We start from the raw sequence: 25,696 nt of genomic DNA, 5'->3' as shown, positions 1-25,696 counted from the left end.
TTGGTGACAATAATAGTAGCAACTAGAGCATCATCTTAAATTCCACCCTGGCTTTTAATCCCTAGTATCTAATTTCATATTAAATACTGTTTATTCACACATTTATTCCCTCCTTTCCTCTCTGTTTCCATTGCTACTACTACTATTCTAGGTCAAGTCGTTGCTTAGAGGGTAGCAATCAAGGCCCCTGTGTTGCACAGCCCCTCAAGGCGCTGTTTCCCTTGTTTCTGTGAACGGCACCTGCTGGAGTTTGTAGCACACAGTCTGCCCACCGGGCTTCCGTTCACTGCGCTGCCTCCATCATTCTTTTCCTGAAAGAGCCACTCAGAAATCATCAGGCCTTTGCTTGGCTTGTAAAATAAAGTCTAATTCCCTATTATTGGCATTTAAGGCTTTTCGATCTGTTCCCAGTCTGTTTTCCAGCCTCTTCTCCCACTAGCCCATCCCTCATGAACCCTTACTAGTTACATGACATTGGGCAAATTATCTAACTTTTCTGAACCTGTTTCCTCATCTGTGTGATGGAAGTAATGCCGGACACAGTGGGCACGTGCCTGTGGTTCAGACTGCTCAGGAGGCTGAGGCTGGATGATAACTTGAGCCCGGGAGTACGAGGCTACAGTGTGCAGTGGTCTTGCCTGTGAACAGCCGCTGCAGCGTGGCAAAACCCCACCTCTTAAAAACACTAAAAAGCGAAAGTGATAAAAGCACCAACATGAGAGCTTCCGTGAAGCCTCAGAATGAATCACAGTGCGTGTAAAATGCCTGTTCCGACACCAAGGCCCTCCTGCCTGGACAGTGACACTAGCCTTCCTTGCCACTCCTAGACATGCTCTGCCCTTTTCCACTCTTGGGTTTTTGTTCATGCTGTCCTTCAAAGCAAAGCGCCCTTTTTCTGCTCCATATATCTTGTTACCTGTCGAAACTCTATTCCTCCTTCAATCCCAGATGAAACTCCATTTCCCCAGTGAGGCCACCCCTGGTCTCCCCCAGGAGGGATCCGTCTCCCTTTGCTTAGTGTTCCTGTGACACTCATCAGACTTCATTTGTGGACCTGCTATCATGTCTCATGTTACAGTTATGTGTGGACTTGTCTCCCACATTGTACTGTGAACTCTTTGGAATCGAGAGGCACGTCTTCAGCTCAGTTTAGCAAGTGGCGTTGAGCATTTACTATGCTAGTGTCTGGGGGACACAGAACTAATCCCATTCCAGAGTGTAGTACAGTGGTGCCCTGTGGTGGAGTCCTTGACAAGTGATTTGAAGTGTGAATGAGTGTCCGTACAAAACGGAAGTCCAGGATGCCGAGGAAGCACGTGCTGCCAGAATCCATCCCCTTCTGGAGCTCCGTGTTTAGCTTTTGCCTCTCCAGCAACCAACAGCACCTTCAGGATTGGAGGTCTCCTCCAACACTGGACTTCCAGTGCCCCTGGCGGGTCCTGTCCAGGCTGCCTGTTCTCCTGATGAGCTCCTTCTGAGGAAGCTGCCTAGGCCCAAGCCTGGAAGGCCTGCTGTGGGCCAGCTGGAGCTGGGCTTACTGGGGCCCCTTTAAGAACAGGCCCCACATGCACCAAGCTGGCGGCCCTGCCTCCTGTCAGCCTCCTTCCTCCAGCCTCACAGCCACAAGAGGATTTCTCAGCAGAGGAAAAATTCCCCCCTTCCCTTCCCCCCTTTAATGCCCGGGGCCCTTCACTTCCATAATTCTTCATTTTCCAGCCTTGAACGTAAGCCAGACACATCTGTCTGGCCATATGCGTGAACCCTGGAGTCTGTGCCGAGGTGGCTGTAAAACAGGGCCGGTGAAGGCTCTTCTGGGAGAGCACACACATGTGTGCCCTCAGGCCATTGGCTTCCTGCCCAGATCCACGGGGCTTCAGTGCTCCAAACCCATGCTAACCTTTTCTTATTTTTCCCCTTTTTGTTTAATTTAAGGGAGGAAAATCCAAGGAAAAGGTATAAATTGTCCTGGGAGTGGGGGAGAGGCTCCTAGCTGGAGAGGCCATTATTGTTGGCAGGTACCTGGGTCACACTAATACAATAAGGAAGAAAGGAGCATCGAGTGAATTAAGATTGGAGGGATGGGCTGTAAATTACACTGCTCTGAACTCCATCAGTCTCCAGGGTGTTAACCGAGAGGTGTAAGGCAAGTCCCCAGTTCCCAGCGCCTTTCACAGATGTAGCAAAACAGGAACCACACATGTTTGGGGAAGGGGATATGAAGATGGGGTTGAAAAAAATCCTCCTGGCCCCCAGGATAGCTATAAAGTCCAAGTGAGATCTAGGGCTGTAACCACACCCCCACTTCCCTGCTCTTACCTAGACCCCTGGGCCTAAGCTCTTCTGCAAGCATGGGGGAGGTGAGGCCTGGCCTCCCTCTGCAGCCTGTCCCTCCCTGCTTCCGGCGTTGCACAGAGGCTGGTGAGTGGGGCCGACTGGAGGTCAGAAAAGGGGTGTGGGGAGCTCTCGGAGCCTGTGCAGCTGGAGCTGCAGCACCCAGGCAGGCCCCTGGATGCTGGGGGCGCCAAGTCCGCCCACCCAGGGCTTTGAGGCCACACTCTCCGGCTCAGCCCACGCTCTGCCTTGTTGCCTGAGACAGCTCCTCCTGTTGGTGCTGCCCACCTTGCTACTTTTCTCCCGAGTTCTTTTCGTTCCCATTGCCGTTCTTTGGAGTTGTTCAGAGACCAGGGTAGGGTACATGGTTTGGGAAGTTGGTCGGAAGTGCTTCATTCCTAACCAAACCCCCAGGGCAAAGCAGTCACTGAAAATGCTCCTCCAGGCACGAGGCGTGGCCTCTTGGCACCTCATGCTGGCGCTGGCCCTGTGAATCCCCCGCTTCCTCACTGCCTCTCTGAGGCTCTGCTGTGATTTGTGCTGCTGTCGGGCGGGGTCAGGTTTCCTGAGCAGTTGCAAACATCCCACCTGAAACATAACAGGCTCTTCCTCTGGCCACATCTATTGTTTCCCTCGGCATTATGGCCACAGTCTTGCTCTGTGGCCAGCAATGACATGTGTTCTGAAAATAGCTTCTCTCCCCTGTCCCTTTCCCGCCCACCCGCCCTCCTGAAGATGTAGTCCCTCCTTTGTGGTGGCCCCAGGAGTTCCACTCTAAATTTAGCTGCTGTCCATTCATACTGCCACCCAGCTAGGGGGGGCTGTTGTGGAACAATGGGGTGTGCACAGAGCCCCCCACACCTGTATGGAAGCTGGCGGAAGGCAGACACTCAGCCCTGGCTCCTGGCTGTCGGAGACGGGGTGGGAGCCAGCACACCACCAGGCCGGGGGCACGTTCACGTCAAGGCAGGAAAGCACATCAGCCTGTAGAGCGGGCATCCGCTCTTCCCACCCAGGCCCGCTCCAGCCTCCCCAAAACCTGAGTGCTGGGCCTCCAGCTTGCTCCAGCACCATCCACTGGGGGCCTGTCTTCCCACAGAGTGGCCAGGCCACTGTTTGAAACGCCCTCAGGCTCCTGCTCGGCGCAAGCTCAGAGGTGCCATGCTTAGCCCTGCCACTCCCTCTCCTCCGTCAGGAAAGGGCCTACCCGCTTCTTTGGCCTTTTTAGATCAAGTTAGTTAAAATTCAATCAGATGATCTTTAAGTGCCCTTCAGCTCTGAGACCCAGTCACTGCGCCCACTGTCCCCTGAAGTCCTGTGATACAACAGGCGGTATGCGAAGTATGACCGTGGAAACCACCAGAAAAGCAGGCAGTTCTCCTTGAGCACTTTACAGTCTAGTTTGAAAATAAGATCAGTCCTCCTGAAACAGTAAGAAATAGCAAACAAATTGCCATAGTTATCATATTTTAAAAGAATGCAAGAATATGTTAAGTTCTGCGGTACGTTTGGACGTCCAGAAAAGCGGCTCTAAGCAGCACTTGTTTTCATTAGCAGTGTACCCCAGACGAAGATACTCTTCCTCCTGCTCCCAGGGGGTGCTGCTGGTGGCTCCGCCCGCCTTCTCTAGCACACTCAATATCTGCCCCCTTTGGCTTCTGCTGGCCCAAGATGAACCGTCAGCCAGTTCTTATCTCACCCACTGTTCCTATTTTTATTTTATTTCCAGTTTTTCATTTACATCCACATAGTGGAGATACATATATACAATACGTCTTTTAATAGAAATCAGTAGCCGGGCGTGGTGGCACACACCTGTAGTCCCAGCTACTCGGGAGGCCGAGGCGGGAGGATCACTTGAACCTGGGAGTTTGAGGCTGCAGTGACCTGTGATCACACCACTGCAGTCCAGCCTGGGTGACAGAGTTAGACTCTCTTTTTTTTTTTTTTTTTATGAGATGGAGTTTCGCTCTTGTCGCCCAGGCTAGAGTGCAGTGGCATGGTCTCGGCTCACTGTAACCTCTGCCTCCCGGGTTCAAGCAATTCTCCTGCCTCAGCCTCCTGAGTAGCTGGGATTACAGGCGTGTGCCACCATCCCCGGCTGATTTTTGTAGTTTTAGTAGAGATGGAGTTTCACTATATTGTCCATGCTGGTCTCAAACTCCTGACCTCAAGCAGTCTGCCCACCTCTGCCTCTCAAAGTGCTGGGATTACAGGCATGCGCCACCATGCCCGGCTAATTTTTATATTTTTAGTAGAGATGGAGTCTCACCATGTTGGTCAGGCTTGGATGAGACTCTGTCTCCCTTTTTTTTTGAGATGGAGTCTTGCTTTGTTGCCCAGGCTGGAGTGCATTGGCACCATGTCGGCTCACAGCAACCTCTGCTGCCTGGGTTCAAGCATTTCTCCTGCCTCAACCTCCCGAGTGGCTGAGATTATAGGCATGAGCCAAAACATCCAGCTAATTTTTGTATTTTTAATAGAGACGGGGTTTCACGTTGCTGGCCAGGCTGGTCTCGAACTCCTGACCTCATGATCCACCCGCCTCGGCCTCCCAAAGTGCTGGGATTATAGGCGTGAGCCACCGTGCCTGGCCTGAGACTCATTGTCTCTTAAAAAAAAAAAAAAATGCTGGGCACAGTGACTCACGCCTGTAATCCCAGTACTTTGGGGGACTGAGGCAGCAGATCACTTGAGGTCAGGAGTTTGAGACCAGTGTGGCCAACATGGTGAAAACCCATCTCTACCAAAAATATAAAAGTTAGCCGGGCGCGTTGGCTCACGCCTATAATCCCAGCTACTCGGGAGGCTGAGGCAGGAGAATTGCTTGAACCCGGGAGGCAGAGATTGCAGTGAGCAGAGATCGTGCCATTGCACTCCAGCCTGGGCATCAGAGCAAGACTCCATCTCAAAAAAAAAAAAAAAAACATCAGTAGTCCTCTACTCCACCCCTCCTCATCCCCCTCTATTTCCTGGTGGTTTCCCCCAGATATTTATCCTCTGGATATGTAGAAAATGAAAAATAGAGTTGGGAAGGAAGAAAAGAAGCTGGCATTTGTTGAGTTACTAATATGTGTCAGGCACTTTGCTAGGTACTTTCCTATATCAGGTGAATGTGGAAATTTCCTGTGTTACAAACCTTCTAATTTCTGTTGAAGACATTGCTCTGGCCTGAGAGGCTCATGGATGAATGATTCTTCACCCTGTGGAGGGAAGGAAGCAGCCACAGTCCCTGTGGGAGCCCCTAAGCAGAAGGAAAACCTCAGAAGGCCTTCTCCTGGTGTTGCTCTGCTTCATGGTCCAGGTTCTCCAAGTGCCACACCTCTTGTGTCAGCTCATTGAATTGCTGTTTGTAATACTCAGTGTCTCAGCTTGCAACAGTGAGCATCATAAGATCATCTCCACTGTAGAGAAGGAACTTAACCTGCAAGAGTTTTTCCTGGAGACCCAAGCCTGTTAGCTTCCTCCTTAGGTATTATTGTGTATCTGTTTCCCAGTTCTCTGCCAGCTTGCTCCAGGAAACTCCCATACCTCAGAGAAAATTGGTTACTTAGCACCTTCCAGAAACAGAATTATTTTTCTCTCACACATTTTATGCCAACTCAGGTCCTTATTGCCACCAGTCTGATTGAGAGCGTCCATACGTTGCTTGAGTTCCAAGTGCACTATCCAGGGATCACTGTGGCCCAACCTTAGCTGCCGCTAGAAGGTTCCTGTGGAACTCTCCTTCCGGGTCAGCACACTTGACTCCGTGCCAGGGCCAGTCTGTCTGAACCACAGCATTCCAATTGCACCCCCCTCACCCCCACCAGAGGCTTCTGCAGCTTTTTACTCATACAAACAAAAATAAACCTCACTACCGGCCTCTGAACTCCACAGCGGCATGCTTCCCTTGCTCCCCAAGTGTCCCATGGCTGCGAGTGGGGACTTGGCAGTCTCCCCACCAACATCACTTTTTCACTCCCTGCGCATCCTGTGTCCTCCTCTTACCGTGCGACCCAGAGATCGGAATGGGACGTGACGGCCGGCACAGGCGCCGTGCACAGCTGCCAGGAATCTGACGGGTAAAATCTGGAAAAGTTGGGAGGGCAGATGCTAAACACACACACACACACACACAGCGCCACTCAGAAAGGGCCGGAAATGCAGACACCCGCAGAAGGGTGCCTGTGGACTCCGAAGCCCTCATCGGCCTGCTGCTCTTTTTAAGGGGACTGAGCCAGTCTTGTGACCCAGGTGTGGACCCCCCCCCAGAGGCCCACCGGTACCCCAGGAGAAGAGGGAGCAGCTTCATCTCATCTCCTGAGACTCCGTGAGGGCATGCGGGGAACAGGAAGCAGTTGTTTGGTGACTCACTGGGCAGAGCCAGGTTAAGGGAAGTTGTCTGCAGGCGTCCCTGGGACCGGATGATGGCAGTACAGCTCCGACCACCCTCACGGGGCTTGGCCCCACCCCACCCCCAGGGAAGTGGCAGGGCTGCCCTCTCCGAAAGGCTGCGGCCTATTCACCTTTCTAGCCGCAAGCCAGAGCTAAGAACCCGGGGAAGTTAGAGTGTCTCTGGACCTTGCTTCTAGATTTTTCTCCTGTCCCGCCGTCAGAACACACAGGTAGGCTCAGTTTGTCCCCAGCCTCCCTCAACCACTTGGCTTCAAGGCCCTCCTGCCTAATTGCCAGCAATAGAGGTAGAATGGTACCAGGACTTAGGAGCTGACTGTTCACATAGGGTAAAAAAAAAAAAAAAGGCAGCCAGTTCCACTTCCTCGATAGAGTCAGACCAGGCTGGACAGTCGTTTCTCAAGGCAGGAGAACTGAAAAGGGAGTGGACTTGCGGGACAGAGGCGCAGTGCAGAGCTGGACCCCCGCCCCTGTCACTCCAGCTGCCACTGCTCCTGAGTCTCCCTGAGCCATGCTTACTCTGTCCCTGCTCACCCAGAAAGACAGATTTGAGAGCCGCGGTACCAGGAAAGCATGCCTGGCAGCAGAAGAGCTGGACGGAGAGCACATGGCCTGGGAAGTGAGGAACGAGAGTGCTGATGCTCCTCCGCAAGAGGAGAAAGGGCAGAGGGGTTTACTGAACCTGAGCAGGGACCATTTCCTGTTCTTACAGAATGCCTAAGTCAGGTTTGTTGGAATGCATGTCACCTTGTAGGTGGCAGCCCTATGCAGAGGATCGGTTACCCCGCCTGCCATGGGAAGGTAGCCCGCAGTAGTGGCACCTTGCCCTCATGAGGTGAGACCAGTAGGAAGACTTCAGCAGAGCGGGCCCCTGAGCTGCATTTCTCATGCCTGCCAGCGTCCTGTGGCCTGTGCCTTCACCAGCTGTGGTGGCAGTGGCAACAACAACTTACTCATAGGGAGAGGTCCCTGGCAGGTCACAGAGAAGCCACCCCCATCATTTGAAGGCATGCCCTTTCAGTTTTACTGTCATTGTCAGTGAAACCTGAGCAACCTCCTCACTGACTGTTGGTGGCCAGGACCCAGCACCGTGGGCCCCATCTCAGTTGGCACGCACGTCCGCTCCCCCTGCCCTGTGCCTGCATCTGGGTCTCTGCAAGTTGCTCTGTGGCAGAAGGCCATAAGAGGGTGTGACGGGGCTGGGACCTGCCCTCCTGGCCCTGCCAGGTTTGTGTGGGTGCCCTCTACCTCCCTGCTCAGGGAGCATGCTGTCTGGGCGGATGCCAGCAGATAAGTTCGAGTCTTGGCCGTGGTCCTCAGAAGAGGAAGCAGTACAGTAGTGGCCATGTTTTGTAGTGACACACGCAGAGCCTGTCTCGAAGGGCCGCTACCACACGTGTAGGGCTGTCAGAGAAGAAAATCGGACTTTTGCAAATGTGCATCTCTCGGGAACTTCCTGAGAAATGTGAAAGTCCACCGGGAAGGCAAGCGCTGGGCCACGTGCTTGGTGAGAGGTGCTAGAGGAGGCGGTGGGTCAGTGGGGCCAAGGAGACCCTTCTGCTTTTATTCTTTCATCTACTTTTTGTTTGGTAGTTTAGCTTGCACTAATAAGCATATGACTAGGCTGTCAGTTGCTTAGCACCATGATATGGTTGCTGAAGAAGAGGCTAAGCAAAAAAAGTGACAAAATCAGTTTAAAGAAAAACGTTGAGCCAATAGTAGTGTAGCTTGTACAGATTTGTGGCAAAGGAGCAGAAGTAGAACAGAAAACACCAGTGTTTAGGAAACCGCACTGGACAAGGGCAAGGTGGTGGCCATTGTGATCGGCCTGGGTGTTGCTGTTTGCAGACACGAGTTGGGTCTTAATTCATCACATTGCATGGTCTTCGGCTGTTGCTGCAGGAAAATTTCGTGTTATTAGCTGTCAGTATCACTTTTTTATATAGCCTTTGAGTTTAAACTTCATTGTTCGTTGTTTGTTGTTGTTGTTGTTGTGTTTTGAGACAGGGTCTCGCTGTCACCCAGGGTGGAGTGCAGTTGTGCGATCTCAGCTCACTGCAGCCTCTGCCTCCAGAGCTCAAGCAGTCCTCCCATGTCAGCCTCCCAAGTAGATGGGACCACAGGCGTGTGCCACCACACCCAGCTAATTTTTTTTTTGTAGAGACAGAGTTTTAGCATGTTGCCCAGGCTATATTTTGTTTTGTTTTGTTTTGTTTTAGCTGCACAGTGAAGTAAATCAAAATAACAGATTCTGTTGGCATATTCATGTCTAGATTAAAAAGTACCCCTCTGTAGGCTTTCTAGATAATATATACGAAACCACCTTCACATCTAAGGAACCGAATTCTCCCTTGTTGAATTTTAGTCCCAGTCTTACTGTGAGAGACCCGTTATTTTGAATATCCTCAGGATCCTTTCTCAGCCCTAGGCAGGGTTTTACCATGCCATTCCTGGGGCCACTTGATCTCTGTTTTTATTGCAGTGCTGTGCTCAGCCCTTGGGCCTGTCCCTCAGGCCTGACAGGGGCTGGTTATTACTCTGGAGGGGAAGAGGCTCCTAGGGGCAGGATGCTGACACACCGTAGTATCAGGGCTCTGGCTCACCCACCTGCTTGCCTGCTCACTGCCTGGCTCGTTCACCACTCTGTGTCCCCGTAGGCTGTCCTGGAGGACCACAGTCAGATGAGGCAGATGGAGCTCGAAATCAGACCTTTGTTCCTCGTACCAGACACCAATGGCTTCATTGACCACCTGGCCAGTCTGGCGCGGCTGCTGGAGAGCAGGAAGTACATCCTGGTGGTGCCCCTGATCGGTGAGTCAGGCGGGAAGGGCAGAGCAGCCTTGCACGTGCACAGCAGCCCCCTCCACACACGCCCCACGGCCTGGGGGCCAGGCAGGCAGAGCCCTGCTGTGCGTGTGTAAGACGGGATTTGCGGGGGAGTAGGGAATGCGTGGGGCAAAGAAAATTGTTTAATAATCAAAGCAGTTCAAATTATCATGGCTGATCCATGGCTTAAACTGCTTGAGCAAATGGACTCCTGTGTCCCAGCAACCAGAGGCTGCATGAGCCCAGCCCTTGTTTTTATCCTTATAAAGCTTGCAGTAAAACAGCAAAGCTGGTTCCCGTTATTGGTAAACACTCAGCCCTGGCAGATAACGGCAGTGCTGCTGGGTGGTCTGGCAGGGAGGCTGGGAGGATTTTGAAGTGGTTAGATGCCTTTGGTCTGATTGTCTTGTAGCTTTTCGTGATCATTCTGTTGGTTCGAGGTAGCATTCTTCTGGCCAGTGTCACCCTAAGGCTAGGCCAGCAGGAACCCTCCCGAGCAAGGCCTTGGCTCATGCCTGTGGATTCCTACCACTTGGGCCCTTCCACCGTCTGGGCTTTGGTGCTGGTGCAGGGTCAGCATCTCAGGACCCAGCTAGCTTGCTTTCCCACCCTCTAGCCAGAGAGGCCCAGCTGGGCCGTCTCCACGGGACCGTCTGGGTACCCTTAGTTCTTGGAGCTCTGTGGTGGGTCAGCGTCAGGGTGGGCTCTGGGCTCTGGGCTCGTATCTAGCTGATGGCCTCTGTGGAGGGAGAGGGTCTAGGAGATTATTGGGAGGCCCAGGCGTTTACACGTCCCCTTCTCAGCAGCTACTTAGAGCAAGCTTGAGAGCCTTGTCTTCTGGAAAAGCCACCAGACTGGCAGTCTGCCTGCCAAGCCACCTTTGACATCCATGCCAAGATGTTCCATTGGGCCTTCCCTCCCAGTCCCAAGTGTCTTAGTGCCAGATGGGGGTGGAAACAAAGGGCAGGAAACATCCGCCCCTGCAGAGGCTACAGAACCCTGGGGGGTTGTGGGAAACACGTTAGCACCACCTGAGAATGTTGGCACTGAAGCAGCCCTCCTCCCTGCCTCCACCCTCCCCGTCTTCCTTCCCCTCCCCATGTGGCCTGGCCAGAACCTCTTAAATCCAGGCCCTTAGACCTAAGGGAAGGCTTTCTGCTCTTCAACAGTAGCGCGGTTTCTGTCACCAAGGCAGGGCAGCAGAACGACCACGTTGTCCCAGGCTTTCCCTTTTCCCTCACTGGGTCCTGGGCGGGGTGCCTTGCCGAGGCGTTTTTCAGGGGAAAGAAAGTGTTTTGCTAGATGGTCAGGAAATGGTACAACTGAAAGAGGCTGCGGACATCTCGGGAGCCCCCTAAGAGCCGGAAGGTGCCTCAGACACCATTCCAGGCTACCGGGGTTTTTGGTCTCCAGCACTGATTGTACCCCTACGGTGGGCTCAGTCTCCTTGTTCTTGAGAGATCCAGTGAATGGCAGAGCTGTAGCCCTGAGGAGCTGAGGGTTTAGTAAGGAAATCGGATTTGGTGGGGAGGGAGCAGACGTATGAGAATACCCAGCAAACACAGGCAGGACAAAGAGACGCTGCCTGAGGGTGCTGGGAACTGACAGTTGTGCAGCCACCATACAGGCCAGCCTCTCTGAGCCTGCCTCAGCTGGGCAGGTCCCTGGACTCTCTCAGGGGCTGTAAGAGGAGGGCTCCTGTTCACTGATGCTTTCCTTGGTGGACTCACGCCCTGTGCCCAGAGCAGCAAAGGGTTAAGCCGCCAACTTTCCCTTCTTGTTTCTGGTGCACTTTAACCTGCTCTGTGCTCCGTAGACCTGACCCCAGCATGGAGAAGCCCCGCCTGGTGCAGAAGCACAAACAAGCTTCCTCTTTGAAGCCTGTTTAGTTTGGAAGCAGGAAAGCAGATTTTGGGATAGAATACCCGTTTTTCCTGTTTGATGTTGTTTGCTGTACCGTACACCCATCTACACTGCTTCCCAACCTCAGCCATGCATTGTGTGGACACTGCAGCCTCAGGGTGCTGAAAGCATGGGCACTGTGTGTGTGTGTGTGTGTGTGTGTGTGTGTATTCCCACATGGGCCCTTTCCAGAAAGTGTCTCCGAATACCCAGACAATGAGTGCCAGGCTCACCATGGAACAGCGTGCTCACGCCGGCTCCCTGAGCCATGAATCACTGTACTAAGGAGAGGCCTCAGACCCCAAACTCTCCCAGAGCCCCCAAGGAGTACATATTTCCCACTTGACCTCAGGCTTTTGGCTGGAATTTTGGAAAGAATCTTCACCAGAAAATGAAGCCATGTCCCAGACACATAGGCAGGCAGACAGGCACATACACACACACACACACACACACACACACGCACACACGCATACACACAGACATGCACACACACGCATACACACACGGACACACGGATACGCACACATACACACAGACACATACAGACACACACACGTGCAGTATCAGAGAAGGTAGATATGCCAAGGTTCTGGTTTTGAGGCATACTAGGGCCTTGCAAATGAGGCTGTGACTGCCCCTTCCTCCATGGTGGCCTCCCTGCACTCCGCCAGGGGGGTTGGGGGTAGAACTTTATCCCTCCTGGGCTGCTGTGTGTGGAGGCCCAAGAAGTTGAGGAAGGACTCCTCCCTTTCCCTTGAGCCGCTGTATACCCTGGCCTCTCCTGAGGGACCCTTCCACGTTGGTCTTATAATCAAGGAATGTAATAGAGGAACCAGATTTCTTCCTCTAAATACAGCAGCTCCAGAAGATTCCTTTAAGTTCCTCCCAAGAGGAGGGCAGGGCCCAGGAGAAGAGACAGAAAGGGGGAAGAGCTCTGTGGAAGTTTCAGACCCCACAAGCTCCCCTCCGGCCCTAGTTTCATTGGAAGACTTCTGCGGGGGAAGGATGGATTCTGGTCTGGGAAGGTGCTGGCTGGTAAAGTGAATGGACCGAGGCCTACGATGAAAGCTGATTGCTGAGGCTGATATCTTGTGTGGCTCTGTCTCATCAGTGATCAATGAGCTGGACGGCCTGGCCAAGGGGCAGGAGACAGACCACCGGGCTGGGGGCTATGCCCGTGTGGTACAAGAAAAGGCCCGCAAGTCCATCGAGTTCCTCGAGCAGCGATTCGAGAGTCGGGACTCTTGCCTGCGAGCCCTGACCAGCCGTGGCAATGAACTTGAATCCATCGCCTTCCGCAGTGAGGACATCACTGGCCAGCTGGTGAGACCCCTCGGCAGGAAGGGAAAGCCCACAGCCAGCTTTCAGAACAAGGTCTCCAGGAAGGAAGGGCTGAAGGAGACCCATCAGCCCGGGCAGCTGAGGGCCAGCCACCATGGAGGCCCAGGTGGGGGAGCTCCTTCTCCCCTAAATCACTCTTAGCACAGACCAGGCCAGACAGGGCCAGGGCATGCATGGGAGGGATCTCGGAGGTGGCCCTGCCCAGGGCCCCAGAGGCAGAGGATCCCTCCTCCTGCTCTGCATGGCGCCCCCTTCTGCCCAGTGATGCTTCTCACACGTGTCTTCCTCCAGGGTAACAACGATGATCTCATCCTCTCCTGCTGCCTCCACTACTGCAAAGACAAGGCTAAGGACTTCATGCCTGCCAGCAAAGGTACAGCTTTGCCCCTCTGCTTTGGGATCTCCCATCCCCACTGCCCTGCCTCGTCCTACCCATCCTCAGCCCCTGAGAAGGGCTCCACTGACTCTGGCCTGGGAAGTCTAAGGAATCAGTGCTCAGGGCTGATGCACGCCTGAGGCCCAGCCTCCCTGTCCTGGCTCCCCCAAGCCCCAGGGAAAGCCAGGTGCACCCTGGGCCAACTAGAGATGAGCCTAGTCCAGGAAGCCCAGCCCTATGCCATGAGGTTCTTCACCCAGCGCACATCCATTTCCTTTCTTGGGTGTCCTCAGTGAGTTTCCTCTGACAGCAAGAATGTCTTTATGATTCACTGTCGCTGGTTCTGGCTGTGGTCTCCTGAGCCCAGCCCTCTGCAGCTCTGAGGGCAGCCCCCAGGGGTCCCTAGGGCACACTTCCCTTTCTTGGCCATGCTCACCTTCCTACCTTCTCAGTTCACCACTGAATGTTTACCCTATTTCAGGCCTGGGGCAGAGGCACTTCCCCAGTGAATAGTGGGCTTTGCTTTCTGGTCTCTTTGGTCACGAGTTATAGCACTTTGAAGGCTGGCTAGAGTTGGAGGTAGGTGAGAGCTTGAGGACTGAGCTCTCAGCCTGGTTTTCAAGACCTTTTGGGGTAAGCAGAATCTCATCTTTGGGCCAAGGGCCCACTCTGGAGTTCTCACCCAAGCGCTTGACCCCCTCACCCTCAAACCCTGAGCTGGCCGGCCTTCATGCATCACCCCACAGGTCAGTGACACTCAGGTTTTCTGCTCCTGGCTCCCAGGATTCTGGCATTTTTTCCTTTGGAAGGAATTCCTAGGACCTGCCGGCTCTGTGTCATCTGCAGAGCTGGCAGTTCTCACCGTTTCGTTTCTGTCTACCTATAAGTGGTCTCTTGTCGTTGCCTTTCTGTCTCTGCTGCTGTCTCCTTTCTGTCGGTGTTTCTAGCCCTCGTGTTCAGGCTGCTCTGGGAGTTGACTCTCCCTGCGTCTTCTCTCCACACTGACACAGCCCCTCACTCCTGCATGAGTCTCTTTACTAGGGGCTGGTTACGAGCCCACAGCTGCTGCTCAAGAGAGGTCCTGTCCTGCCACCAGGTTTGCATGCCGTCTCCCTCAGGACCAGATAGGAGCATTAGAGTGATAAAAGGAGACCTGGCTGGGCCAACAGAGGAGCTTATGTTCTGTCCCCGGCAGCTGAGTGGTCTCTGAGCATCCTCTCACCCAGGGCCACCTTCCTCTCCCCTCTGCCCACCACAGCTCCTCGCCTGCCTTCACACTCTCCTTCCTCCTGTCCTTTTCTCTCACCACCACCAGCCCCACAAACCTCTCCCTCCCGAATCCTCCAGACTCCTCCCCAGGCTGAAAGCCAGTTCTCAGACTCTCTGCCTGGAGCTGGCAAGCCTGAGCTTCCTAGAGGGGTACCTCCTGAGAGAGGTAGGCAGGGTTGCTGGAGGCCTTGCTGGGAAGTGTGGTTTCAGGACTGCTGGGCCCCACCCCAGCCTCAGAACGGTCCTTCTCAGAACGGACGCATTTTGGCTTTGGCCCTACTAGTCCTCCCACCCCTGACTTCACCCCAGACAGCCAACAGGAACCCACTGCCATCCTGGGGACCGCCTCTATCAGAATTACATCAGCAATGGCTGGTGTAATCAAACCTCATTTGTCAGTGTGAATTCTTAGCAGATTAACTTGTCAGATTCACAGAGAAACCGTCACTAAATGTTTATGTGTAAACGATGTTGGATTTTAAAATCATGTGGATTATGGCGGATGGAGCCTGACAAGATGACAGTCTCTGGTTTCTAACAAAGTGAAGTTACCAGTGTCAAAACAGAGGATGTTTACTGTGAAAAATGTCTCCAAGTATCCACAGAAACCCCTGCAGACCCCTGCCAGCAACGTCGGGCCTTGGTTGGCTGACCTAAGGCCTGGGACGCTCCTGGTCTCAGGCCCAGGGCAGGAATGGTGGGGCTGGGACAGACACAGCCAGCCAGCTGGGAGCCCCACGCAGCCCTGCATACCACCACCCCAGCCACACTTATCTGCAGAGGGGCCTGGCCCCAGCAGCTGAGTGGTCTCTGAGTATCCCCTCACCCAAGGCTACCCTCCTCTCCCCTCTGCCCCCCACAGCCCCTCGCCTGCCTTCACGCTCTCCTTCCTCCTGTCCTTCTCTCACCACCACCCATCCCACAAACCTCTCCCTCCCAATTCCTCCAAACTCTTCCCCAGGCTGAAAGCCAGTTCTCAGCCTCCCTGCCTGGAGCTGGCAAGCCTGAAACTGCTCAGGTCAGACATGGATATTTGCAGCCCCCCACCCCCGCCAGCCCACGCAGTCAGTGAGCACGGCAGGACGCTTCCTGTGCCTTGCTGTCTGCCGGACCTCCGTCAGGAAATGCCCAGCCTGGGACTGAGGAGTAGACCTGCCACCCAAGCAGGCATGCCAGGGTAGGCATGTCACTTGTGTGAGTGCTCGTCCCTGGCTTAAATTCTCTCCAATGTGTTAAAGATTAGGGAGTTAGGGAAAAAGAAGTAGCAGAGAGACTGTGCTAAAAAAAAAAAAAAAAAGTCATCTAAAAAGAATGAAAGATATCTGTGCCACTATAGAAAGATCTTTAAGTATATACGCTGAAAGTGTGGCTAATAGGATCATGATGATGTAGGAAAAACAGCTGATACGTCCAAGTGTATGTACTTGTAAATGTGCCTGAAGAAACCTGGCAGGATACACAGATCTTCCCTGGGTTGTGTACAAGACAGAGCGGGGATCATCATCCTACCTCTGCTCTTCCTTTTTACTCTTCTGTTCTCTTAGAAACTTTTGCCTGTATACATGGATTACGGTTACTGAGCAGGGGCGATCAGTTGGCCAAAGCCTTGGTGTGCCCTTGGCACAGTTCTGCAAAGACCCTTACCCTCTCCTCTCCTCAGGGCTCCCTTGAGCTAACCCCTCTCCCCACATCTGGAAAACCCTGGATACATTTTCTGTTCCATCTTACTGGATGCTTAAAGCGTCAACCTGCTGGCTTTCAGAGGGAGAGGACTTGTTAAAAAACAAAACAAAAGTGGGGTTTGGGGAGAGCGGTGTTGTGGTCTGGGGGCCAGCCATGTGGTAAGAAGGAGTAGAGGGCAAGGGCCTGCTTCTGTTCCCTCAGTTTAGGGTCCTGGGAAACAGGTCTTTGGAGGCTGGCAGGGGTGGGCCGCTCTCAGGAACGAGGCAGAAGAGAGTCCTGTATGGGAGGCAGGAGTCAAAGCAAAAGCCCAGTGCAGCCCTCTCTAAGCCAGTAGGGAAGGGGCCCCCGGGGCTGAGAGCCCGGATAGAGGAAAGGACTTGTAGAAGGGCCAAAAAATAGCTAGCGTGGCACCCCCTCCCCAGGACCACCTTCTCCCCAGGGTGAGAAGAGCAGCCAGTCCTCTGCCTCCTGTCCTCAGTGACAGCCTTCTGCTCTCTCGTGCTCACAGAGGAGCCAATCCGGCTACTGCGGGAGGTGGTGCTGTTGACGGATGACCGGAACCTGCGTGTGAAGGCGCTCACGAGGAATGTTCCTGTACGGGACATCCCAGCCTTCCTCACGTGGGCCCAGGTGGGCTGAGGGAGCCACACTGGGGCCCAGCCCTGTGGAACCGTTCCTGAAAGGCTACCAGGTGCCCAGTGTAGCACGGAAGATGCCCACGTGCCTGAGCCACCAATCCACCCAGACAATAAACCATCCTCTTCCAACCCACGCCGTGGCCATGCTGTGGGGGAGCTGCTCCTCACAGAGCCCCTGCCAAGGATCGGGCGGAAGCTGCTGGGACCCTCCTGGGCGGCCAGGATTTAGCAGGGAGGTGGCTGGCTACAGTGACAGCAGCTGGGCAAGCCAGATAGGCCGCCCATGCTCTCAGCCTTTCTCCCTCCCCCGTCTCATTCCAAGGCTGGGGGAGGGCCTTCTCGCCTGGGGACGCAGCCACTTTCTCCAGTGGAGACAGGGCAGGGGTTCAGTGTCTCCATCAGATGCAGTGAAATCACAGGTCCCTTTCGTCCTTAGAACCTCTGTCCTGAAATGTGTTCAAGAGGCTTTGGTTATGTCAGGAAGAAGTGCCCAGGGCATGTGTCCCCATCTCCCTGAGGCCTGGACTCGTTCGCCCATGGAGCCAAGTTGGCTTCTAGACACCATGTCCCTAACAGCAGCCCTGGGCCCCACCTCTTCTGCCATCCCCCCCCGACATACCACACCCCCTTCCTGCTGCTCTTCTTCCTGCCTTTATCAGCCTGGGTCCCTCACACTTTGCCATTTGTTTCCCCTTGGACAGTCCTGGGTCGAGAGGAAAGGGGCATCTGGTCTCAGGCCCATGCTCTCGGGTGGCCTCCACCTGCTCCCTCCCTCCTCACGGGCCTTTCTTTCAGTCTAGCTTCCTCTTCAGGAAACGCCCTCAGACTCTCCTCAGCCCGCTCACCCCTCTCTGCCTGCCTCCCCTCCCTCCAGAATAGCCCCTCATCCTCCTTTCCCTTCTCGTTGGTCCTTTTCACCTCCCTGATCCACTTCATTCTTCAGGCGGTTCCTCATCATGGGGGTTCTCACTCTGAACCTTCCCTCTCTACTACCCATGGCAGGAACCTAGTACAGCTCTCGCACCCAGGGCCTTCCACCCTGGCTCCTGTGCTGGGAGAAACTTCCAGGCGTGGACAGCCCAGCCTGAGGCATTCCAGTGCTGGGGCAACATCGCCTCACCTGGCTTCTAGCTTTGCCCTCACTCCCGAGAACTGACACAGGGCCCTTTCCTTGCCCCTTTAGCTGGTACCTCAGTGGGGAGGCTTCCTTCCCGGGAATGAGTTCCTCCAGCCCAGAGCCAGAGATGAGGACGACTTAGGGGAAGACAGGGTTTTAGGTGGAGCCAGGGGCAAATCTGAATGGGACCAGTGGGGGATACCCCAGAGCCCATGGCCTGACTGCACAGCTCTGCCCTCCCTGAGGCCTAGGACTATGCCAGAAGCAATGGGGTCCCGTGCAGGGGAGCCAAGGCCAATAGTTTGGGGTTAGGAGTCCCCTTGAGTCTCAGAAGACTGGGCTCTTTGGAGCACAGGGTCCCCGGCCTCTCCTTTAAGATTCTCTTCCCAGCTGGAAGGCCGATGACTGGGTGGTTGGGAGGGAGACCCATCTCTCCTTTCTGTCCCGTTTGCAGCACTGGTTTTGTTTCCTTAATAAATTTTTAGTTATGAAACATACCTGACCTCTCGCTGATCTGTTTCTGGGACTGGGGAGGGAGGCAGGTCCAAGCCTCTGCACCTGTATTAAGGGCGGCCCTTTCTGGCCCCTCCACCCAGCGGGCGCAGCCCATCCAGGTCCTTGTGCAGAGGCAGAAGAGAGCAGCGGGGTCGGGGTCCTTGGTTACTGCTTTATTGCTGTTTGGTTCGAGTATAGAAAATGGAAGCGGCTCTGGAAGAGCCTGTGTACAAGGTAGGAAATATACAAACGAAGAGGAGGGAGCTAAAGAGACCGCGTTCCAGCCCAGCCCAACCTGGGCTCGGGATGGCGGGGCCGCCGGGGCGCATGCAATAAATATGGTCCGGGGCCCCAGGGAAGGGAAGGGAAGGGAAGTGGGGCACCGCGGGAGTGGAAGACCTGGCAGGCCAGGGCTCTTCGCCCTCTTGACTCCAGAACTCCCCGCCCTTGGTGGTTGAGGAAGGAAGGGTTGGCCCTGGGGCTAGTGCCACTTGTGCAAAATGAGGAACTTCACTTTATCAGCCCGGGGGTGGGGGGGAGTGGGGGTGCGGGGGGCCCTCCGGCCGGCTCAGTCCCCTCCCCACTCCCCAACTCTGCCCGATGCTCCGACCCCAGCGGGGAGATTCACAGTGAGAATGGGTGTGGTCGCAAGGGCCGGAGGTAGGGCTAGGAGTGCCCCGACAGTGACACCCTCCCCCTCTAAGAGCAGCGCGGAGCCGGGGGAGGGGGCCGACGAACCACAGGAAGAGGCGGGGAGGGGCCTGGGGTCTCCTTTGGTCAAAGCTGATATCAAAAATATAAATTTCCCTTACCCCGTCCCACCCCCGTCCCGGGGTTTTCCCCCGACCCCCGAGCTAAGGCACGAAGCAGTGAGGCCAGGTGAGGCCGCCGAGAGGTGGAGCCGCCACCGCGGCGACGCTGCAGTTGTTCCGGGCACGGCTGGCCTGCGCGCCGCCCCCACCGCTCCCTGGGGTGCGGGCCAGGGCCGCGCAGCAGCGACAGAGCGGGCTGGCGAGGAGCGCTCTAGGTGGGAGAGAAACGGTCGATGGTCCGGCCGTCGGGCCCGGCCGCCAGGTGAGCGCCCTGGCTCAGCACCTCGGCGGCCTTGTCAGGGCTGAGGCCCAGCTCGGCCGTGAACTTGGCCAGCGGGTAGAGGCTCTCCAGCGCCACCTTGGGGTCGTGCAGGAAGTGCGTGGTCTGCGCCAGCAGCTCGGCCGCGGCCGCCTTGTCCTGCTGCTTTAGGCTCAGCTGCTCGGCCGTGAGGCGGGCCACAGCAAAGACGCCCTCGGGGAAGTCGAGCTTGCCCTTGCCGTCGGGGCCGGGGACGCCGGGGAGCCCCCCCAAGCCCGCCAGCGCCCCGGCCGCGCCGGCCGCGCCCCCCACGGCGTGCATCTTCATGTGGCTGATGAGGTTGCGTTGCTGTGCGAACTTGCCGCCGCACACCTGACACTCGTAGGGCTTCTCGCCCGAGTGGATGCGCATGTGCTCGGTGAGGCGGTACTGGCGCGTGAACCGCATGCCGCACGCGTCGCACGCGAAGGGCTTGAGGCCCAGGTGACTGCGCATGTGGCGCGTCATGGTCCCACGCTGCGTGAACTTCTTCCCGCAGATGGTGCACGGGTAGGGCCGGGTCAGCCAGTGCGTCTTCTCGTGCTGCCGCAGCGTGGCCGGGTCCTTGTAGCTCTTGTCGCACGACGCGCAGCGGTAGGGCCGCAGCAGCTCTCCCAGGCCACCCGGTGTCCCGGCCACCTTGTCCCCGCCGCCTCCAAAAGGGGGCCCTAGGCCGGCAGCCCCAGCGGCCACTTCGGCCGCCTCGGCCCTGCCGTACAGCGCTTCCTCCTCCTCCACGTGAGCCTCCACGTGCGCGTTCAGCTGCTCAGAGCTGGGGAAGCCCTTGCCGCACGGGATGCACACGTACAGGTTGTCACCGAAACTCTCGGGTTCGCCATAGGCCAGGTGTGGGCATGGGTAGCCCTCCAGGTGGCCGCCGGGCGGGCTGGGGTCCTCGCTGCTTCCGGTCTCCTCGCTGCTGCTCTTGTAGTCGTCGCCGTCGCCGCCCGCGCCGGGCCCGTCCAGGCTGCCAGGGTAGCGCGGTGGCGGCGCCAGGCCGAGCGGGGGCCCCCCGGGCGAGATGGCCGCGTCCCCACCACGCTCTTCGCAGCGCTCGCTGGGGGAGCCTCGCTCCCGGCCCAGCTCGTCGCCATAGCTACCCAGGCCCGGCTCGTGCTTCATCCAGCGATAGAGGAGACTAGGCCCGTCGGGGCGGCCGGGGGGCTCGGGTCCCGGGCTGCCGCTGCCGCCGCGAAACGGGTCGGAAGGCGGTGCGGCCTCCTCCAGCTTCTGGAAGGGCAGCGGCGGCAGGGACGGCAGGGTGAGCGGCGGCTCCTTGTAGGCGGCGGGGCCGGCGCTGGGAGGGCTGTCCGGGCGCGGGGGCAGCTCGCGTTCAGCCAGAGGCCGCTCTGGCGCCGCGGAGCCCGGGGGGCTCTTCTTGGACAGGTCCAGGCCACAAAGAGGGGAGCAGCGGCGCTCGGAGGCACAGAGTGCGGCGGCCGGGCCGGGTCCCGAGGCGTACAGCTCGGCGCAGTGCGTGTTGACCCCAGCCTCGGGGCCCGAGGGCGGCTCCGCGGCAGACGGCGGCGGAGGCCCGGCCGGGGACGGGTAGCAGGCCTGGATGACCGGCGTGGCGGCCCGCAGGCCCCGTCCCGGCCGACCGTAGGGCGCGTAGCCGCCGCCGCCGCCGCCGCCGCCCCGCAAGTGGCAGTACTTGCCGTGGCGCTTGAGGCGCTTCTTGCACAGTGCCACGAGGTCGGGGATCTGCAGGTAGCTGGCGGCGGCCAGCACGGCGCCCAGGCTCGGCTCAGCCCCCGGGGCCACGGCCGCGGCCGCAGCCGCCTCTGCGCCGTCAGCCAGGCGGCCGGTGTAGATGAAGTCCAGCACCAGGCGGAACACGGCCGGGCTCACCATGTCATGGTCCAGGTTGAGCAGGTTGTCATGCACCACCAGGGACTTGAGGTAGGCGCTGCTGGCCGCCAGCACGTTCTTGTGCGCGCGGAAGAGGGCGTTCTGCACCACGATGATCACGTCGCACAAGAAGCCCTTGGTGCGCTGGTTGTTGAGCTGCAGCAGCAGCTGCCTGGAGTGGCCGGGCGCCTCCATCGTGTCCAGCATCGTCTGCCCAGCACACTCTCCTGCGGGGACACACACCGGCCGGGTGAGAGCCGTGCGGCGCCCTGGCCGCCTGCCCCCAGCCCGGCACTTCTCCCCCTCCAATTCCCCTTCCCTCAGCTGAGCGGGGGCATCAGCCCTGCGGCCTGGGCACCGGCGAAGGACCGGCCGCCCTCTGGAGTGGGAGCCCAGGCCGGCCCGCCCGGACCAGGAGAAGGAGCGGGAGGTGAGCGACCGCCGGTGGAGGGGAGGCCAGGCCGGCCTGCATGCCCCAGGGCACCTGGCTGGGTGCTGGGGCTTCCGAGGAGAAAACTGTTCAGGCGAAGTGACCCTTTGGGAGACAGTTACCCGATTTAAGTAAAATGTCCGCTTCAGGAAAAGTCATTCAGGGCGGAAAAGTTTGCCCAAGTAGGGAGAAAGGGAGCCGAGGAACCAGCGCCTCCCGCCTCGGGAGAAGTTGCCCCAGTTGAGGGAAGTGATTCGGAGGAGGGGAGCGCGGTGCCCGCCCTGGCGCCGCCCTGGCCGGGGGCTGTCAACCCTCGGTCGGGGCCGGGCGGCGGCCGCGCGGGGAGCGGAGGCAGCGGCTGCCGTGGCGGGCAGAGCGCGAAGGCCGGGCCTGGCGCGGGGAGGGCGTTATATCGGGGCAGGAGGCTGAGGCAGGAAGCAGGGGGGGGGGAGGGGGGAGCCACGCAGCTCCCAGGGGAGGGAGGGGGCAGCGCCCCGGGCGGGCACGGCGCACAGCCGGCTGCGGCCCTGACCCAGGCCTGCGCCCCACCCGCGTCCCGGCCTCGGCCTGGGCCCTACACGCGCGGGCCCGGCGCCTCCCTCCGCGGCTCCCCCGGCCCCTTCTCCCCCGGAACTCCGCCGCCCCAAACTTGGGGAAAAGTTTTCCAACTGCAGACAGGGCGGGAGGAGTGCGCCGGCCCCAAGCCCTCGGCTCGCAGCTCTTCCTCGCGGCCCCCAAATCCCGCGGCAGAGCCCGGAGCCGAGCCCTGAGCTCCCCTGCCCGCTGCTCGCCCGCCCGACCCCGTTCCCCCCCTGGCCCGCGGGGCCCCGCGGCCCGTTACCTGCGGCCCCGGAGGGCCGGGCTCCCCTCCCCGCGGCGGTGGCAGCTCTTAGCCGATGCCCCACCCGCCGCTGCCAGGCCCCGAGCTGTGCCAGGGCAGCGCCCCTGCCAGCCCCGCCCGCCAGCTCCCCTTCCCTTCCCTTCCCCTCGCCTCTCCAGCCCATGTGCGGGCAGAGCTGGCCCCGGGGCCGCTGACCCCGCCGTGAACCCGGCGCGGAGTCGCGGCCCGGCGGTCCTGAGTCCGACAGGGACGACACCCGGAGCCCTGAACGCCAGCCGCCAGCCACGATGGGGCACCCGCGCCAGAGGATGCGCCCGAGGCGGCCGACGCACGAGGACCGGGCTGTCCCGGGCCCCCCGTCCCTCCCGGTCCCCGGCTCGAGGACCCACCTGGGGGGCATGTCGAAAGCCCCGGGCCCGGCTGCCGGCGGATCCAGGGGGGACGTGGCTGCGCTGCCCTCCGCCCGCCGGGCCCCCGGTCGGTCTGTCCTGCTGGTCCGTCCTCCCCGCGTCCTGGTCGCGTCTCAGCCCCGCCGCGCTTTCCGCACACTCTTATCTGGAGCGGCCCGGGCCGGCGGGCGCTGCTGCGGCTATAGCGCCACCTCGCGGGCGCGCAGGGCTCTGCGGGGCAGGCCGCTGTCTTCCTCCCGCGCACCTGACCTGGAGGCGCACAGATGCTGAGCCGGCGGGGAGGGGCCCACCCTACGCACAGGTTCGCCCTCCCACCTGTGCCCACCAGGGACCCCGACCCCGGACACGCGAGCCCCGGAAACCGTGGAGCTTTGAGCTGAGCGCTCCCGTGTACTTATTTCTAGGCTCACAGCCCCAATTCGGAAGAGTCCTGCTTGCAGACACCGGACTCGGGTGGTGAGGGAGAGGTTATCCTGGGCAGGAGTAGCCAAGCTCTCCTGGAACTCTCCATAGACATTACTGTACGGCACTGTCCACTTGGACGCACTCCCCAACACACCCACCCTCACTCAGGCGCATGGATTCGGTGTGCGCGGCATAAACCCGTTTTTCCCCAGCCCTCTCCAGACACTGATACTAGCAGGCGCGCACATTTCCAGACGCACACCCGCCCCTTCCCGCAGCCCTGGCGCTCTGGGATACTCCAGGGGCAGCCACCTAGTGACCTCCGGGAACCTGGGCACAGGTGTTACCCACACAGCCCGCCCTCAACTTTCGGGGCTCCTAAAGGAACCCACGACGTGTCATCAAGGCGACTGGAAATGGCTGGACAGCGCCTCCGGGGGTCCGCAGAAGTAACCCCGGGGCCCTAGAATCCCCATGTACGCCGTTTTGAAGAATCCCACGTGAACTTTTTCTCCAACCCACCCGCCCGAAGAAAACAACAGGGGCGCCTGCGGCTGGGACCTCGCAAGGCTCTGCACCCCACGTGAAGGTCAGGTTTGTATGGATGACGTCTCTTCTGGGAGGAAGGGGACCCCGAATGGCGCGCCGCTGCCCGCACTACTATTCCGGAAGTAGCCCCGTGCGGCCCCGCAGCGCACCAAGCCTCCTGCGAACGCCGGATCTCCGCAGCCCACGCTCCGCCTCCGCCCCGCACCTCCTGACCCCCGCCCACACGCGGCGTGGAGGGGGGGGGGGGTCCCCGAGAAATCCGCCGCTTCCGATTGGCTGCGCCTCCCTCCGCCGCGGAGCGCGAGGGGCTGGGGCGCAGCGTTACCATGGCAACCGATGAGGTGCGCCCGAATCCCGTCCCTCTGAGGCCTTGGAGAGCTTAGCAACCGTGCTCGCCGCCCCCCGCGCTGTCCTCTGGCCCCCATGGCCCCGCCAGAGGTACCGGCTGAGTCACCGGGCGAGGGGCAGCGGGCGCGGCTACCAGCGGCCCCCGAGCGACACCAAGGTCTCGGGCGCCCCCCGGAGGCTCCCTTTGCAGCGCAGGCGACTTCACGGCTTCGGTGCCTGGTGGAGGCTTCGGTGCAAACAAGTCCACCTGATTCCCGCCGCTGCCTGAGTCCGCCCCATGTTCTGGATCCATCTTACCCACGCCCTCTCCCATGTCTCCTCATAGCATCCTCCCTTTAGAAGCAGTGAGATCCCAAAGAGGAAAAGGGAGGCCTCCGGAGCTGCCGGTCTCTAGGGAAGGCGGACCCCAACATCTTGGCCGAGGGACGTGCTGCGGCCTGAGGTGGAAGTTACGGAGTGCTGAGGGGAGGTGGGGAGGCTCCTCAGAAGGGCTCCTAGAGCTGGGCTTTGACGGATGAATAGGAGTTCTCCCACCGTGCAGGAAGACATTTGTGAATAATAGAACCCCTGGGACAAAGGCTAGCGGCAAGAAAACGGGAGCTCTAGGAGGCTAAATCCAGACTATGCAGGGCCTCTCTGACCCCATCTCTTTTATCTTTTTTCCTTTTGATAGTCAGATCCCCCCCACTTCCAAAGAGCCCCTCCGTCCCATGTATCTTTGTGCAGTGGAGTCTGTGCATTGCTAACCTGCCACGGGGATCTGCCGTACCCACAGTCTTTATTCTTCAGCTCCCCAAGTTATCTTACTACCCCTATACTCCCCCATCCTCAAGCCCTAATTGCATCTGTAAGGGAGGGTCTCACAGTCCTGCCCCAGCCCAGGCAGTGAGAAGACCTCCTTGCCCTCCTGTGGACTTAATTCCTCCACCCTTCTCTCCCTGCCCGCTCTTCCGGCCATGCCATGCACAGCCCTTCCCATCCTGGTGCAGCTCCTCGTCTGAACACTCTCCTCCCATTTAGACCCTTCCTCCATCTCGATGGAGCCAGGCTGGGCCAGGACCATGCATTTCCCTGCTCCCAACCAGGGGAACTGCCCCACAAGTCATGGGCTCTCCCTGACAATTCTGGCATCCAGGAACACTAACTCCTCCGGGAAACGGTCCTCCTCATCCCCTGGGGGCCCCTCTTGGCCAAAGTGCTGGTCTCCACTTTCTATCACCCTAACATGAGCTCTGGGAGCGTCCATCGTGCCACAGATGGTCCGAAGGTGGGTCCTGGCTGCCAGGCTCTGGACCGTGGCACTGACAGCCTTTCATCTCTCCCTTGCTGAGGCTGCCCATTTCTCTCACTCCTACCTCTGGCGCGTTCCCACAGCT

At 58.2% G+C, this 25,696-nt stretch overlaps 2 protein-coding genes across 8 annotated transcripts in view; one reads left to right on the top strand and one right to left on the bottom strand.

The window, feature by feature from the left end:
* SMG6 (SMG6 nonsense mediated mRNA decay factor) overlaps nucleotides 1-18,376 on the top strand; it is a 246,956-nt gene extending 228,580 nt beyond the window's left edge. For all 6 annotated transcript variants that reach the window (XM_026449601.2, XM_026449598.2, XM_026449600.2 and 3 more), the window contains 4 exons: nucleotides 9,384-9,537; nucleotides 12,569-12,780; nucleotides 13,090-13,171; nucleotides 16,635-18,376. In XM_026449601.2, the coding sequence (XP_026305386.1) occupies nucleotides 9,384-9,537; nucleotides 12,569-12,780; nucleotides 13,090-13,171; nucleotides 16,635-16,765 (579 nt within the window). In that variant the 3' untranslated portion in view covers nucleotides 16,766-18,376. The remainder of the gene's footprint in view (nucleotides 1-9,383; nucleotides 9,538-12,568; nucleotides 12,781-13,089; nucleotides 13,172-16,634) is intronic.
* HIC1 (HIC ZBTB transcriptional repressor 1) lies at nucleotides 15,001-24,015 on the bottom strand. 2 transcript variants are annotated; one of them, XM_023184772.2, is made up of 3 exons: nucleotides 23,946-24,015; nucleotides 22,998-23,267; nucleotides 15,001-21,564 (listed from the first exon to the last, which is right to left on the bottom strand). In XM_023184772.2, the coding sequence occupies exon 3, from the start codon at nucleotides 21,542-21,544 to the stop codon at nucleotides 19,400-19,402; it is 2,145 nt and encodes a 714-aa protein (XP_023040540.1). In that variant the 5' UTR covers nucleotides 21,545-21,564; nucleotides 22,998-23,267; nucleotides 23,946-24,015; the 3' UTR covers nucleotides 15,001-19,399. The 2 variants fall into 2 exon arrangements, with proteins under 2 accessions (XP_023040540.1, XP_023040541.1); XM_023184773.3 differs by lacking the exons at nucleotides 22,998-23,267; nucleotides 23,946-24,015 and adding an exon at nucleotides 21,890-22,199 and having other exon boundaries at nucleotides 18,535-21,564.
* Nucleotides 24,016-25,696: the final 1,681 nt, after the last annotated feature.

Source organism: Piliocolobus tephrosceles, chromosome 16 (assembly GCF_002776525.5).
Source record: "Piliocolobus tephrosceles isolate RC106 chromosome 16, ASM277652v3, whole genome shotgun sequence".
NCBI lineage: Eukaryota > Metazoa > Chordata > Mammalia > Primates > Cercopithecidae > Piliocolobus > Piliocolobus tephrosceles.
The sequence above is the reverse complement of the archived record's forward strand: the minus strand, read 5'-3'. Positions and strand labels throughout refer to the sequence as shown.